Genomic DNA, 16889 nt, shown 5'->3' on the forward strand with positions numbered 1-16889 from the left:
AGCGCAGAGGCAAATCCTCAGTTTAACGACCAGTCTGCATGACGGGAAGATGTATTGGGGCCAATCCTTTCCTTGAGGCTCTGGAGCCTCTGAGGTTGTTGTAGCCTGCATACCTCTAACGTGTGCCTCTCCATGGGGAAGAGGACTGCATGACCTTTGGACCCTCTGGGGCCACACTCACCCTTCTCTGGTCCACCTTGCACAATTAGTTCTGCACCAAGGGGAACACAGGCACAGGCCTCCCCAAATCCTGCCCACCCTGCTGAGCAGAACTGCGCCAGGCATGCAGCAACGGGACCAGGATTTGCCCATCGGTTTACAGGTGTATTTAAAAATGGAAGGACCCCATTTGTGGGAGCATGTATGAATGGCACAGAGCAAAACAGCTCCTTTGCACCCATTGCAGTGTATGTTGATAATATCAGATGTACAGCTACATTTCTGTAAAAATTCATGTTATTCTTAGATCACACTACGCATCGTTAGACCACAAGATCATGTTATTAAATTACTTTGAAAACATCTTATAGACGTTGGGGCTCTAGATGGAGCTCAGGCCCTGGAACCATCGCCCTTCACATGGTCCCAGAACCTGGGCTCCAGCCCAAACATCTACATTTCAATTTTACAGCCGCAAAGCCCAAGTCAGCTGATGCTGGGCCAGCCGTGGGTGTTTTACTGCAGTGTAGACATGCCCTCAATGTCATTATGGTCTGTTGCATGGATAATCCAAAACAGATAACTACAAAAATACATATTTACTCCAAAGACTGTACAAACTCCTTGGAAGCCTTTACACAGATCATTATAAGAAGAAGATGGAAAAATGTTAAAAGGGAGCTATCAAACTGAAATCTGATTATTTTCAAAGGAGAGTTAGAAGTAGCTGCAGGAACACCACCTGCCTTCAACATCCCCTTGTTGAGTTCTGTAGTTTTTACGTCAAATCTTCCTGTTTTAAAATGCATTTTGTGTCCCCTGTTGCTGAGTGAAAGACCCACGCAAACAGAAAACACTGGCAGATATCCTACAGCTGCAAACTCTTACACAGACACACAACTTTTTGTGTCTGAGCAGTCTCGAAGCATGGGGGCCTATCAGGGGAAACAGTGAAAGGAACGATGCACAAAGTGCCGTCAAACAGATAATGTAAATAAATGAGAAAACCCAGAAATATATTCTCCCTCAACTTTCAGTTGGAGACATCTTAGGGGTTACCTACAACAGTACGTAAACAAAAGTTTCAGCCAGAAGCAGGTTTTTATCTCAGATGTAGTGAGAAATGCTGACGTGCAGCAGGGTCAGTGTGCAATGCTATAATGAACCCGCACAGTTTAGATTGCAGGAGCCAAATTATTTCTTGGAGTAACTCAGTCAATGGAGTTACACAAAGGGTAAATTTGGCCTCATGTACTATGTCAATGGTACCGTTGCTCTTTATAGAGCATGGTGTAGGCACCAATGGGTTCTTTGATGGCTGCTGAGTATGCTGCATGAGTGACGGGTCCCGTCCACAGGTAGGGCTACACCCGTGCACTAGCAATGCTCTGAATCCGAGCACCAGATTCCTTCCTCCTCTGACGCTGGTCACCACAAAGCTTGATCCAATCTGCCTCACAACGCCTTGCTCCATTTACAAGCTGATTCTGCCAATCAGAGTGGCATTCTGCACTCCTTTCTGAATCATCCACAGAGATGCCAAAGAATACTAAGTCATCTTTGCAAGCATCCCAAAATCTGTGCAGCGGTCTGCTTCTCTTTCTAGATCCTTCGTGAGCTTCAAAGTACAGCCCACTCTTCGGGAACCTGTAATCCAGCATTTGCTTGACATGTCCAAGCCACCTGAAGTCTTTTCTTACTAATCTATGTTCCTATGAATGACATACCAGCACGACTGAATACTTCCACATTTGTCACCCAGTCTTGCCATCTTACTCAAAGAATTTTACATAAGCATCTGATATGAAAGCTGTTTAGTCTTTTGGTATGTCTGCCGTAAGACGTCCATGTTTCTGAGCCACAGAGAGCAGTGGATACAACACGTCTCATAAATATGGATTTTCACTTTAGTTGACAATTTGTTATTGTTTCAGGCTTTGTCTTGCAAAAGACCAAAGTTCCTGGCTGTTTTGCCGATTCTACTAGTAAGCTCAGCATCAAGATCTACATCACTTATAACAGTAGAGCTAAGGTAACAAAATTTGTCAACAACATCCAGATGAATACCACCTAAGGTGATATCTGGAACTGGTTCTGACAAGCCTTGATGCATGATAACAGTCTTCTTCAAGCTTATTGCTAGCCCAAAGATTTTACATGTATCAGAGAACTTGGTAATAAGATGTTGTAGGGCATCAACACTGACCACAAGGGATTCATTATCTGTAAACAACAGGTCCCTTAGGATGATCTCCTTTACCTTCATTTGAGCTCTGACCCTTGCAAAGTTAAACAAATGTCCATCAGGTTTAGTACTAAGATAGACACCCTCTTGAACACCACAGAACTCATGTTCGGGAGGGTGTACTATATACTGCGAAGCTCAGTTCAAACTGATAACTAAACTTATCACATGGAAGACCTTTGCACTTCATACTTTACAATATGACCACCTACTTCTGGAGGCTCTTCTTTCATTTTGCCTACTGTATAGACAATGGTGGATGGATTTACACAAATATCAAACCTTTGTTTTAGCTTGAAAGAAGTAAGAGAAAACCAGTCCAAATTTTGCTCTGAGTATAAATCTTCAAGGAAACACACACTATTCAAGAGTGCAAGCCACGTTGCTGGTTTTTAGCAGGTAGCTCTTTACAGTTTGGATAATTTGTGTCTGAGAGACCATCCCTCTCCATGTCAAATCACAGAAGAGGAAGAAGAGCCATCCAAGATGACAAAACTAAAAGGCTTGGGGTTTTCAGAGTAGGATCAGCAATTCGCTTGGCCTTCTGGTCTGACTTCAATATAATGACCTTCAAGTAGGGCTGGTTGAAAAATGTCCATCTAAACTATTTTTTGGACAGAAAATTGGGGTTGGTTTGTTTTGCAAAAAGGTGTCTGCTTTCCATGGACAATTTCAACTTCTGGTTGAAAAACGTCACGTCTGAAAAGTTTTCAATTCAGAAATTCTGCCAAGGTGTCTCATGGAAGTTGTAGTTCAGTACCCCCATGCTCCTCTTTGGTTTCCCAGCAGGACTACATCTCCTTTGATAAACTGCAATGGCTCAGCAAGAACTGAGAAAAGTCTAAAGTTACTGTAGTACTCCTCTCCCTCTCCTCCACTCTCATTTTCCAAGCAGTTCTACCTTTAAGATGCATTACAAAGCCTATCTGCTATATTTAACTAGGAAAGGGGTGACTGGGAAAGGAGGGTCTGAAGCCTGGTTTACACTGCCGCCGGCAGTTGACAGGAGATGCATAAGCTAGGTAATGTAGTTTGCGTATCTCCCATTGACTTGCTTACGGTGCCGTACTGTGGTGTCTCCATTGCACTGCGTCAACGGGAGACGCCTTCTGGTCGACGCAGCCTTACTCTTTTCAGGGGCGGAGGTGGGAGTGGATTTATGGCGTCGACCGGACAGCACTTCTGGGAGCGATTGAGCGGGTCTCCACAGACTGCTCAATCGATCCTGTGCATTGATACGTGCAGCCTCGGCAGTGTAAACATACCCTTAGCTGTGTAGGTTGGAGAGGTATTATGACACTGTCAATAGATTAAATTTATTAAATGTGTTTTTATCTAAATTGTAATGCATGTTGCTTATTTTGCTGGGCGCATCATATAAAATTAATTAAATGAACAAATAAATAAAATAATAGGGCCTGATCTTGCAAACCTTTATTCATGTTAGTTGCCCACAACTTCAAGTAAGCACTTCCAAAACTGTGTCCATATTTTCGCTGGAAAAAGCGTATCTTAATTTGATCAAGAGAAAGAAACTAAGTTCAAATGAGGTATCTAAGGAAAACGTTTATGTAAAGAGTTACTGCTGACAGGCAAAATACACAATGATTCACTTGGCAACCAAGCAGAAATACAGTAATATGAACATAATGCAATGCCAGAGTGTCAATATTGATTTACGAACTACCTGTATGGTACCTTCAATGCACTTACAATGGAATATTTTGGGGGAACACTCTATTTTAATGTTATTGCTTAGACACTTATTTAAATATGCATTTATCAACCTGTATTTTTATTTATCATCTTTCATTAGTGAAATTGGTGTCTGTGAAATGTGCTAGACTGACATCTCTGGAGACTGAAGTCCTCCACTAAGCCACTTGCTCTCCCATATCATGCAGCAACATGCCCAAATCTCATCCTGATGGGAAGTTCTCTAAGGCTTAGACAGCAGTTCACTCTCCATGCTCATCCAATCCTTGGCCTCTTTGCTCCGAATGATAAGCACAACTCCTCGATATTGGGTTTTTGTGACGTGATCACTTGACTGCTGGGACCTGGAGAACCTACTTATTTCTCAGCAGACAGACAGTTAAGACTTTTGGGCATTACGAACTGGGTTGGACTTCAGCTAGGAAGCTATAGACAAGAAAGGCTTTGTAAAGCCATTACCAATCCTTCAGGATGCACTATTTTTAAAGTGACGTCAGTCATAGGATGAAAAATATGGCAAACAGGTGCTATTCTACAAGACAAACAACTCTGAACAGCTTTAAAGCAGCTACTGTTCCAACTTTTTTGATAAACATTCCTCTCTTGTAAACAATCTTCCGGTCTATCCAGTAAAATAATAAGATTTTCAAGTAAATGTTGACCAGAGAGCTGATATTATTGTTCTCTCTCTCTCTCAATTTGGAGCAAGTTGTTAACAGTAGCTCATTACAGCTAAAAACAAAGGAAGCATTTAATTTATTCCTCTGTGAAATTTGGTTCGGAGGCCCCTGAATTTACAATTATGCTACCCTTGCAGACGGCAATTGTATCTTTTAAACAAACTATTTCCTTTCACAAACGGTGTTTATCGCCCATAAAATGATAAACCCCAGCCTCTCAGACATGTCAGCTATCAGGAATTCATTACGCTGGCTGTGTTATGTTATACCCAGTCGGTAGTTATCTTTGCAGCCTGCAGGCTAAAATGGAAATCCAATGTGTCAGCTATTTAAAGAAAATGGAAGCCCTCCTCCAGCAATTTAATTAAGTTTCAGACAGCCTGGGTTTGGGCTGGGCTCAGCTCTGAAATTACTGTGGAAAATATGATCTGAGATTATCTGTCCCAAAGTAAACTTTTAAAAAGGTAACTCTCCTTACACTGCACACAGTACTTAATCTGATTTGAATCAACTTTTTCTTGCTTATGGAAGCACAAGATTTAGGACTGTCAATCTTCATTTCAACCTGTCTGTTTCAGTCATGCCCCAGAAGTTATACAAACCTGAAGAGAATGGAAATCACAACTATCTCTAATAGAAAATATATTTTCGTTAAAAAAATTAAAAAAGGATTATGCTATAAAGACTAAAGAAAAGACAAATAGTTTGATTGTACCACACAATGCATATAAGGTGGATAATCAGATCACTATAAATATTGCAAAGACTTTAATACAACATTAATAAAATATAGTGTTGTACAATATCTGATTGGTGAATAGACTTATATTCCATAGGAGTTAATTGGGGAATGATAGTTTGTTAATTTTCCAGAGCAGCACTATGCTATATGTTGCATATTTACACTATGAATAATTACCAGAAGGCCAAATCTATTAATTGCATGAAGCCTTGACACAACATTCATTTTATAAAAATCAAGTTAAAAGTGGACTCCGAAAAATGAATATAACACATATATTTTTCTAACCATTAACTGTGTCAGAAGCTGCAACTTGAATCTAACATAAAAAAAAGATCTTATTGGAATGTACAGGTTCAAGTCATTCTGAACCGAGGATTGTAGCTTTTTCTCTTTCACCAAAACCATGGTAGTGCATTAAAGAATTAATTTGTGCTGTCTGTGGGATTTTGGGGTAGGGTGCAGTATTGAGAGGAGATTTTATGGATTACAGGAATTTCAATTTAAATTCAAGCATGCACAATGCACAGAGAACTGCTGAAAAGTAAATACAAGCAAAACATTATCTTTCTCTTCTCTTTGAAAAAACCAACCACATTATCATTACTGGGAAACCATGGGTCAAAAATCTGCAACAATTCAAAACAAGCTCACATGGAACTCAACAGCACCACTGAAAAGCTTTATCAAAGGTCAAGTTTCTGGCCACGTCAAGCTCAACACTGTCCCATTAAATCCATAGATTGGCTGTTCAGTGTGCATGGCTGTGCCACATTCCTACACAACTCCTGATAAACACATACAGTATAATTATCCTGGCCAGGATCACAATTTAGTAAACAGGAAAAGGAACTGAACGGCTCATGATTGATAAGAAAATGGCGAGCTGCATCATTTGAAAGGCATCCATTCTGTTTTGCCACCTCTGCTAATAATTGCTCATGGAACCAGAAGTAACTTTAGAGACTAGTGCTGTCCAAAACACGACTAACTGTGCTGACACGGACATCCTCGGTACAAGAAACATACCCTGGGTAAAATTCTCAGACGTGACGTAGGAGCGGGGTAGACCTCATGTATTTCAGAAAGGGAGGTTCCCAGGTGAGATATTACTATGGGGTAGCATTTTCAAAAATGCCTAAGGGCCAGGCTTTTAAGGGGATTTAGGGCTTAAAAATGCAGATAGGCACATTTGAAAATCCAGTTGGGCCCCTACCTGCACCTCTAGAACCTGGCCTGAAGTGCCATTTTTAAAAATGCCTAAGTGACTATGTTCCATTTTCCAAAGTAGCTTAGGTACATAGGTTTGTAGGAAGTCTTAAAAGTCAATGGGACTTAGACTCCTAAATCACCCTTTAAAATGGGACTTAGTCACTTAGCCCTGGTCTACACTGACCTGGCGATTCGGCGGCAGTCGACAGGAGTTACGCAAGCTACGCAGAGTAGCTTGTGCAACTCCCGTTGACTGCCGTGCTTCCCTTCCGTGCGGTGTCTTCACTGAACTGCGCCGACGGGAACTGCGTTCCCGTCAACGCAGCGCTACACCACTTGAGGGGGTGGTTTACCAGCGTCGACTTCTGGATCGATTGAGCGGGTCTTCACTGACCGCTCAATCGATCTAGATAGGTCGATCTGACGGCGGCGACTTTGCCGCCATCAGTGTAGACATACCCTCAGGCATTTTTGAAAATTTTACCTCCCTTGGGAATCCCTCTTTCTGAGCTCGAAGGTCCTAATTCCTCAGGCCAGGATTCCATTGCCCATATTGGAATTAACCTGAGGAAGGCAAAAATCAGAGGCTTTTTATCTTCCAGCTGCCATGGGCCAGTGTGCTGCCACACTGCAAACTTTCTGTAGGACGGTCTCCACGGGACAGGGGCTTTTCCTTTCTGTATGATTTTCAAGTAAGCAAACGCTATGTTCTCTTACTGAAATAACAGCTTTCCAAAAAAGTGCTCTCCCACTCGGCAATCGGGACAATTTCTTGGAACATTACTGTTCCCTTCCCAGCGTGCAAGACTCCCACTGACTTTAGTGGGAGTTCAATACACAGATCAACATCAGGATATGAACCATTCTTTAAAAACCTTCAACCCTAGTAACCCTTTTCCCATCCACAGCTTCAATGTACAGGTCCAAAAAATTCCTTTGCCACCAGACGTGTGAAGATCAACCAGGCACAGAAGGGATCACTTAACACACACTTACATGTAGCCCATTTTAACTCTTTGCAAGCAAATGCCTAGGTGATTCCTGTATTTACTGGAGGTTCATTAAATATAAAACCCCACATTAAAAAGTTTACTGTCGCAATTTCAAGTAAACACAATCTCAGGACAGCCACTTTCCAAAGTGCTTCAAACTCTAGTTCCCAGCTGATTACAACGAACACGTCAATAACCAGATACTGACAATGGGGAAGACTGACTAAATATTATACTTGCATAAATAACGACACTGTGTCTGGAATGTATTCTTCCTATCAAGGGTGGGTTTGGCACAGAAAACACGTTCCACAATATTTTTGCAAGATATGCTGGTAACTGAGCTAATTTCCTTATCACTGACGACCCCAATAATTGCGCTTGAGATGCAGAATCAAATGTCTTCTTTCTGTCATAGGATTAATCTAAAGTAGTCTTGCGCACACATTTGGTTTTAATTCACACTTTCTGACCCATTATGGAACGAGCATAGCAGCTGCGCCTTTCCACAAAAGAGAACTTGCAGGGCGGGTGTGGAACTTTAAAGGGGGAAGATATGAAGTAATTAATTTTGCAGCATTTCAGTAGCACCTTCTCTGCAAAGTGTTTTTGAGAAGATCACAAACACGAGCTAAGCTTCACAGCGTCTCTGTGAGGTCGAGAAGTATATTATCCCCGGTTTTCAGAGAGGCGAATAGAGGCACAGTAAGTTTAAGTGACTTGCTGTGATCAAAACCCACATGACTTGGGGCCCCGATCCACTATTTTAGCCACAAGATCATCTTTTTCCTTTTAAGGGCCTGGCCCTGAACCATTCAAATCCATGGGAGTTTTGTGACTGACTTCGCTGGAAGGAGGACCAGCTCTTGGAGGTGCAAGGATCTTGGTTAGAAGAACCCGAACTTACTTGACAACTGTCCGTTGATTACAAAAGCTGAGGCAAGCTATTGTTGTTGGCTTTGGCAATCCGAAGCTGTTAGTTACTGCAGTCCAGCCGATAGCCTCAGGATCCTGCATTTGCAAAGTGTGTCACTTGAAAGCTCTTGTAGCAGAAGTGTAAATAAGCCATCCTTCCTATGTGGAAACTCAGCACGTAGTAAAACATTAACATGACTAAAGCTGACCTTTTGAATTTCTGTTTGTTTGGTGAGCTGTTTCTAATTGAAGGTCTCTCCTTTCAGCTCTTACTTTTGTCCCATTGGCCAGTTATTGCATGCAAGGAACCGAGTTTAACAGGTAGAAAATGATTTCAAGGGTAAGTGCTGTCTGATTATGCGGCATTAGGTAGCTAAACCCAAGAACTCCGAGTCTCACACCAGCTACAATACAACTGTCAGGTCAAGTGCATGAAGGGTGAGGCCCCTGCAGGGCAGCTGCAGAAGAAAGCACTGCATTGATCTCCAAAGCAGGCAGCTGACAAACTCCATCTTTCTGTGCATGCATTAGCACTATACACAGCGTCGTTAGGAGCTTACAAACATGGAACGAAGACACAGGACAGCGTCCTGGTCTCCGATGTGAAATGGTGGGAGCATTTATTTAGTCCCATTTTAAAGGAAACGCAGATCAGAAGGTGTGATTTGACTGGGATAGTTTGGAACAGAATGTTTCAATTCAGAACCTGTTCACAAAATAAACGCTTCACCACATGAACTCAAAAGATTTTGTCTGGCATGGCAGAGATTTTACTTCTTCGGTTACTGCATGAGGCTGAGTTTTTTCTTTACTGCTGATGGTAGTAAAATGATTGTTTAAAATACAAAGCGAACCAAAGAAAGATAGCCAGTAAGCACAAACATTTTATAAAGAGAAATGTTATTACCTGGAATAGTCACCTTTAGCTTCCTACAATTGAAAAATAGTGACAAAATTAAAACACAATCTCTTCAAAAGCCTGGAGTATGAACTTTGCTATTCTCAGCATCCTTAATGTTAGCTTTCTGGCTAAATCCTGACGTCACTTATAATCATGCAACCCCAAGGAAGTCACTAGAGTTGCATGCATATATGTAAGAGCGGAATTTTGTCCCAGCGTTTCCAGCTGTAGCGTCTCCAACTACAAACCGTGTTCACATTGCTCCCAAAACACTGATGAATTTCACATTCAAAGCCCATGTCACTTTTACTATGAGAGACATAAAAAGAAAGACCCAGTCTCTCTGTAACCAACTACCTGTAGTTAAAGGCCGACTCTACAAGAAGGTCAGCGGTTGTGATGAGTCTTGAAAACAATCATTCCTACAGCTCAAGCCAACCCAATCTCGCATTGCATTTGTCAATGAAAATTTAATGAAGACATCTTTAAGAAAGTGGTTGTGTTCAATCACAGATTGTACCATAAACAGAATGTAAACCTAGTGACAAAAAAATAACATGGACCAGGTTAATGATTTGACATAAAATTAATGGCGAGAAAACTATTTATTTTTGTTGCCAAAACAGAGAGAAAAACAATTAGATTGTTTTTAGTCCTCTTGAAGGAAAATTCAAATGAATGGTGTAGTAACTTTTCGCTATTGTACTCTATTTCCCTTTCCCCTCCAACATCTCCTGTCATAAAAACAGCCGCATGTCAATTATTTGTGGTGCAGGAGGAAGTGACAAACAGGTTAGAAACCCACTGTAATACCTACAGACCTGACAGAATCATTCTGTTCAATGATCTTTCTCACAGAAAAAGGTTACACTTGAATTCCCCCCCCCCCCCCTCCAACCTGAATTGTTTGAAAGTAAATTCTCTCACTGGCCTTAATGAAACAGCAGCTCCTCAGTATTCACAAACATATGTTTGTAATGGAGACAATGCAAAATGTAGCCCAAATATATATATATATATATATTTTTTTTTTGAAGGGGGATTATAAATAATCTGATTAGCAAACCAATCACAAACCGCTGCAAACACACCTAAATTTCAAAGTTATGGGTTATGTTAGGAAGCAAATACACACACACACACACACACAAAGAAAGGATAATCTTACCTGTAAAATCAGGGCTGCTAATCTGAAGATCGTCTCACTTTCTACCTCAATCTGCCCCTGTTTGCATAAAGAGGAAAGCATTAATGTACATATCCTGACTCAGCAGTGGAGGGACAGAGCCCAGGATTGCTAAATCTGGCAGACTGTCACACTACTCTGTATCTCTAGGTCTCACTCAATCACAGACCATACCACAGCAATGAGGGAAGGGGGGGAGGAAAGAGTTACCAAGTAAAGTTTCAGTCACTTTGCCATTTGTGGGTGTAGGTTTGTTGTCTTTTTAAAAAAAATTAACTCAAGAAAGTTAATTCTGAAAACAGGATTCAGGGAGAGAACAGCAGGAGCTGCTCTTTGAATGTGTCTGTGATGCATAATGAATCATTCCTTTGTCTCTGCCATTTAGTACATTCAAGTCCTACAAGTTTCACCAGATCAGTTGGCGGCACTCACTTCACTTCCCAGATACGATATTTCTCTCTTTGGTGTGTGTGTCTTTGGTTCTCTCTCCCTCCAGTGAATCTTCCAGTCACCACTCAGTTAATTTTGTGATTGCGTATTTTCTGCATAAATCCTTTTGTATTGCAACTGACTAGACACACCCTGTCAGAGTGGGAGATTTGAGTGCACAAGGGACGCAGGGTTGAGCCAAAGATATGTGCATGTTTTAAGATGCAAACTCCTCAGGGCCACTATCTAGTTTCTTATGTCTGTGCAGTACCACGGACACCCATGAGGCTATATAAATATTATTAATAATCATTGGGTACAACATAACAACATTCAGACTAAACTTCCTTTGTAGGATCAGGCCCATGAGTAGAACAGATTTATGCACATAAGTAAAGTAATTGTTTTTACTGTGAAGTTCAAAACAATTTCTCAGAATCCTTGCCTCCCAGATTTTCCTTCTTCACCCACCTCTAGGGAAGAGCCACTTGCCTGACTTACCCAGAGATGTGCTCTGACAACATCATGAACCCAGTAACTTAAGAGATGTACAGCAGAGAGCAAATGCCAAAACACTGCTTTGGCTAATGCATAAACTAGCAGATCCCCCTGGTTACAGCATCGAGTCCAGATTTACAAAGCTGGGCATCCACCTGTGAAGAGGCTGGTCCTAGTTCATCAATGGTGAATACTAGTAAATAAATATTTACATTGCTGTAGCATACCCAGAGGCCCTTTGAGGACTGGGGTTTCCATTTTGTACATTGTGCTATACAACACAAAGCAAGAGGGAGCCCCCTCGGCAAAGAGTTTACAATCTAGGAACCCAATCCTGCAAATACCACACAGGTGGTTCAACTTGGCACGTGTGAATGAGCCCATTTGTCAGGCAGATGCAGAAGGGTTTGCAGGAACTGGGGCATCTATCACATTCCACCTTCAGCAGCTAGGCTGGGACAGCACAGAGCCGCTTACGATGGGGCTCCTGATTTGGGAAAATTATCCCCTTGCCTCTTGTACAAAGGACAGACTGGGGCCAGTGAGTTTTTGAACAGTAAATATTTCCCATTTTTCCAGGGGAGAATATTGAACATGTGACACCTGCTTCTTGTAACTCAAGTCATAGCACATCCTTAGTCTACTGGAAATCTCAGGGGTTCTGCATGGACCAGGTAAGATGCAGGGTTGAAACAGTTCCAACAGCGTAATTGGTGCCCCAGAGAATTACAGAGATACCACCAAGAGTCAAAGCCTGCCCCACACCTCCTATGTCTTATCAGACGGATGCTGTTTACAGCACATTAGTTTCCATAGCCAACGATACCGAAGAAAGTGATGTGACTAGCGTCATGTCTAGCCACCTTTGACTTCCCTCCCCCTACAGATCAGATACCCAATTTCGGAGCGGCATGATCTGGAGTTGAAATCAAGTGAGACCCGAGCCCACAGCCTCTGGGATTGTAAGCCAATGCCTCAACCCCTCAGTCACCAGGACTCACAGAGAGAAGTCTTGATCCATGTTACTTTATGGTAGCTGGGGACCCAGCCCACTGAGGCTGAATTCAAAGTGAGCTAGTAAATAATTCAGTTTTCACAGAAAGGGCATCTTCTGCCAGCGCTGCCAGCAGCATAAGTCATTCCTCTCTCCCCCTCCCACAAATCCCTGCAAGCCTGTCAAGAATGTTAGACTACAAGGAATTTTCTCCTTCCAACTGGTGTTGCTACTATGACCCGGAGGAGATCGCTAGGCAGTCCCTAGATTATGAGCACCCTGTACCGGATGCGTTTCATTCACGCCAAACAAGTGTCACAAATAACAGAGACAAACAACACAAAGCGTTGCCCCCAAAATACTTTCCTCCACCTCCGGCACATTTAATACGGATTCTTAAGTAACAAGCTTGTATCTTGCTTGTATCTATCAGACAGTCAGCGTGGGAACTGCAGGAAGGCCCCTGAAGGCCAGTAACAGGCGACCTAAGCAACGCAGTGTCTACGCTGACACTGTATCGACCTAACTACGTTGGCCTTGACTCTATGCAGACCATGGAGGGGGGAGTTATTAAGTCGGTGGAGCTAGGCGATTGGGTCGGAGGGAGTGAAATTGAAGTGTAGACGTTTCCACAGTTAGGCTGACGTTAGCTGCCTTGCATCTAACTCTGTAGTGTAGACCAGCCCTAAGAAATCAAGACCTGAAACGGGTCCTTCAAAGCAACAGTCTGGGCATGTGGAAGAAAACAAACAAATCAATTACAGACACATTTCAAAAGAAGATTTGAAAACTGGTATCTAAATAAGAACCGAACCATTAAAATCTTCCTCCTCCTCTCAAACAGAAACCTGGGTGGACTGTTCATTTTTCCCCCCTTACTGCAGGCTAGTGATGTCCAAGGAAGTTCTCTGTTTGAATAGCCTCAAGAAAGCCAGATAAACTGCATATATAATTACCACAGTTACTCGGAGGGAGATGGAAAAAAGGGAAATATGTGAGAGAACAGGAGAGAGAAGGGTGGAATTAAAAAGAGGGAGTGGATGGAAGGGAAAGAGAGGAGAGAAAGAACCACAGCACGTGCAATGAAGTGTTTTAAGGGAGACAACAGGCTGTATGTGGACACAGTGCAAGCGAATGCAGTGATAAGGATGCAGAGCAAGACCAACCACCTTCTATCTTCGTTCCCATCACCATCATTGGTGCACTGATCTCTGCGATACCTGACTGATATTTCACCACTGGGCTGTCAATGGAAGTCAGATCCCCGCGTTGTAAACAGTTCTACATCTCTACTTCTTGTAAAATCATTTGGGAGAGACAGTCTCAAGCAAGGGAGTGGCTCTGAAGATCAAAGGTGTGGTGAGCAGGGACAACCTGTTATCAGATGACAAAGGTATCTAGGGAGGACTAAAGTAGGCCAAGCAAATGTAACAACTCGCCCTTCCAGGGAGGCAACACTGGATAACATGATCAAATGAAGCAAACGCTGATAAGAGATGAATACCCAGTAACTGAAAAGAGACACCTGGGGCCCTATTTGGATCACTGACATTTACGAGCACATCTTAATTATAGGCAGAACGGATACTGTCACATAGCTCAGCAGTTCCCAACCTTCCCGAGTGTGTGGCCCCCTTTTCCACCTCCAAACATTTCACAGCCCACCACATGCTACTAGTTTTATTTGAAATTGTACATTTCCTTGGGGAAGACGTTATTATTTTTCTTTTCCAGGGACCACAGGTTGGGAACCGCTGACCTAGGGGTAAGATTGCTCCACATATCCCGGTATAAGACCCTGTTTTCAGTTGCTTATAACTTTGCCAAAGTTAAACGTTTGGGCTGAAATTTTCCATGCCGGGGCATCTGTCTCCACTGATATATTTTTTTTTGGGGGGGGGTAGGGGGGTAAGTTTTAGCTTAAACAGTTCAGGCTATTTCTCAGAGTGAGATCAGGGAAAATACACTCTTTTGCCCATGTTAAAATTTAAAAAAAAAAAATCTCACCACCATTTTGTTGGGAAACTCTAGCAGCTCCTAGCTATAAAATAGGGACTTGAAATTTGTCAGGAGCATCACTCTAGTGCCAAGGATGTGTCTTCTGCCATTTCCCTAAAAATCTACCTAAACACAGCTAATTTAGGCCTCCAAAAAACAAAAACAATCTCAGTTTACACATGCTCAGCAGAGACTTGTTTGGCAGCTAAATTCTTCAAAGTCTCAGGTCTGTACTGAGCATGCTCCATCCTCTGACAGCTCCTGTGTGCTGACCAGATGGAGCGTGTGCCATCCCCATGGATCATGCTTCCTTCTGGGACTGCAGGGACTGAGCAGGACATCCCTGAAACTGCTCCTCTCAACCCACCAGCCGTGGGCTGTGAGCAGGAACATTCCCACCCGTGCTCGGAAAGCTCCGGCTTCTGCTGCCCAGGCAGCACGGAGAATGAGGCGGCGGCGGCAGCTGCAGGTTGACTGGAATGCAAGAGGATGAGGGAGGAGGAAGAGGAGCAGGAGGGAGATGGGCACCTGTTCTCCAGTAGCTGAAGTGGTTGAGGTCACTGTAGTGGATCTAGAGGTCTGAACCCTGCTTTTGGTGGGTCAGTGCAGTTCCACCTGATAAAATTTCCGTATTTTGGGGTTGGCTTTGATTTTAAAATAGGAAGTTCCATTAATGAAACCTACTTCAGAAGAAAAAGTCAGGAGATACCAGAATACAGAACACAGTGTTAATGGAGCTTGTTAATGGCACAGGCCTACACTCCGCAAGTCCCTTCATTATCAGGAGCTTTATCCGCATGCATTGCGCTCACCCCAAACGGTGAGTTTTGGAGATCCCAGGATCATGTCATTACATTATGTGGTGCACAGGTTTTTCTCATTAAGGGGGAAACCTTGTTCCGCCCTTGAAAACACCTCCTCTGTAGGCATACACAGTTCCAGGTGCAGTGGAACTGCTGAGTCTTGCTAGATTGAGGGGGGCAGGAAAAATTGAGGGGGGGGGCATAAAAAGGGCACACGGTGTGAAGCCCAGTGTATCACAGAGGACCACTCCATGGAGGGTCCCGTCTGGCTGAGTGCAGGGGCCGGACAGAGGCTTAGAGGCTAATCCAACCCTGAAGCAGCAACCACTGATTAGATATATGCTGTCAATCAGCAGCTAGAGGGGGGCTAGAGAACGTCTCCTGTCTCTTTCCTGGGCGCGATCCCTGGTGCCCTACCTCAGCCAAGATACCTACAACTCACTATTGTCAGCCCTTGGTTAGCCAAGTGATGAGCTGAGACTTCAGAATTTCCCGCTAAACTCCATTTGTTTCATTACGTCTTCCATCTGCTGCAACTCAGTTCACACATTGTGTCCTGTCTGATAGCTAGACTAAGATCTCCGGGGCTGGAACTGTTTTCTGTGTTATTCATCCATATCAGCATCTGCCGTTCGGCTGTCCACGCTCTCAATGGCAATGGATATTGGGCTACTCTAAACTCCAGGCGAAACAGCGTCTATGTCACTGAGCAGGAGGCAGATTGCAAGACCGGGATGGGCGCAGAGTTAGCTACGTGGCAGGTTAGACCACTCAGAAGTGAACACAACAATAGTGTCCAGAAAAAATAAATAAATAAAACAAGCAACACCTCATGAAGGCGGGGTGGGGGGAAGGGAGCCTGGCGTGCTAGTTATAAAAACCTGACGCACCAGTACTCATGCATGCACCAGCGATAAGGAAATGCTCCTTTAGAACACCCGAGTGGCTGAGCTCAGTCCATGTTAACTAGGGTTTTATGTGCTTGCGTTGTTTGTCAGGCGTGGGTCACAGGGAAAGCAAAGTCAGGCAGACAGCACAAGTAAACACAGAGTGAATTGGGCAGGCTAACATGTAGGAGTTTGTTCTTTGGGTGTGTGACTTGGTATTAATTGCAAGGACCTCACCTAAGATGCGTCGCAAGAGAACGGCTGGTGCTGAAAGACAGGTCAGTGAGGAAGTTAAGAAGCGGCAGCCCCTGTGGTCAAGACGGGGCAGCAAGGATGTGAAAGTGAACATGGTTAATTGGCTGAGCGAAGCCAGGAGTCCCGCTCAGCTCAAGGTCATTTCTCTGTCTGTCTGGAGCACCACATCCGGTCAATTTCCAACACTTCAGGGAATGTTCCAGGCATCAAGGGACACCAGGCCATTGCTATTGCTGCAAATCGGGCCACCAGAAAAGCGTGATTCACAGGAAAAATC

At 43.3% G+C, this 16889-nt stretch overlaps 1 protein-coding gene across 6 annotated transcripts in view; it reads right to left on the bottom strand.

Moving 5' to 3' along the window:
* Positions 1–16889, bottom strand: part of FRMD4B (FERM domain containing 4B) — a 185591-nt gene that overhangs the window by 45981 nt on the left and 122721 nt on the right. For 5 of the 6 annotated variants that reach the window (XM_067542245.1, XM_067542255.1, XM_067542272.1 and 2 more), the window contains 2 exons: positions 10731–10787; positions 9569–9591 (listed from right to left, as the gene is read on the bottom strand). In XM_067542245.1, coding sequence (XP_067398346.1) covers positions 9569–9591; positions 10731–10787 — 80 coding nt within the window. Of the gene's footprint in view, positions 1–8653; positions 8866–9568; positions 9592–10730; positions 10788–16889 lie in introns of those variants that run through there. The other variant, XM_067542293.1, reaches the window with a different exon arrangement.

This window comes from Emydura macquarii, unplaced genomic scaffold, assembly GCF_026122565.2.
Source record: "Emydura macquarii macquarii isolate MOO-44397 ecotype Brisbane River unplaced genomic scaffold, CSIRO-AGI_Emac_v2 contig_71, whole genome shotgun sequence".
NCBI lineage: Eukaryota > Metazoa > Chordata > Testudines > Chelidae > Emydura > Emydura macquarii.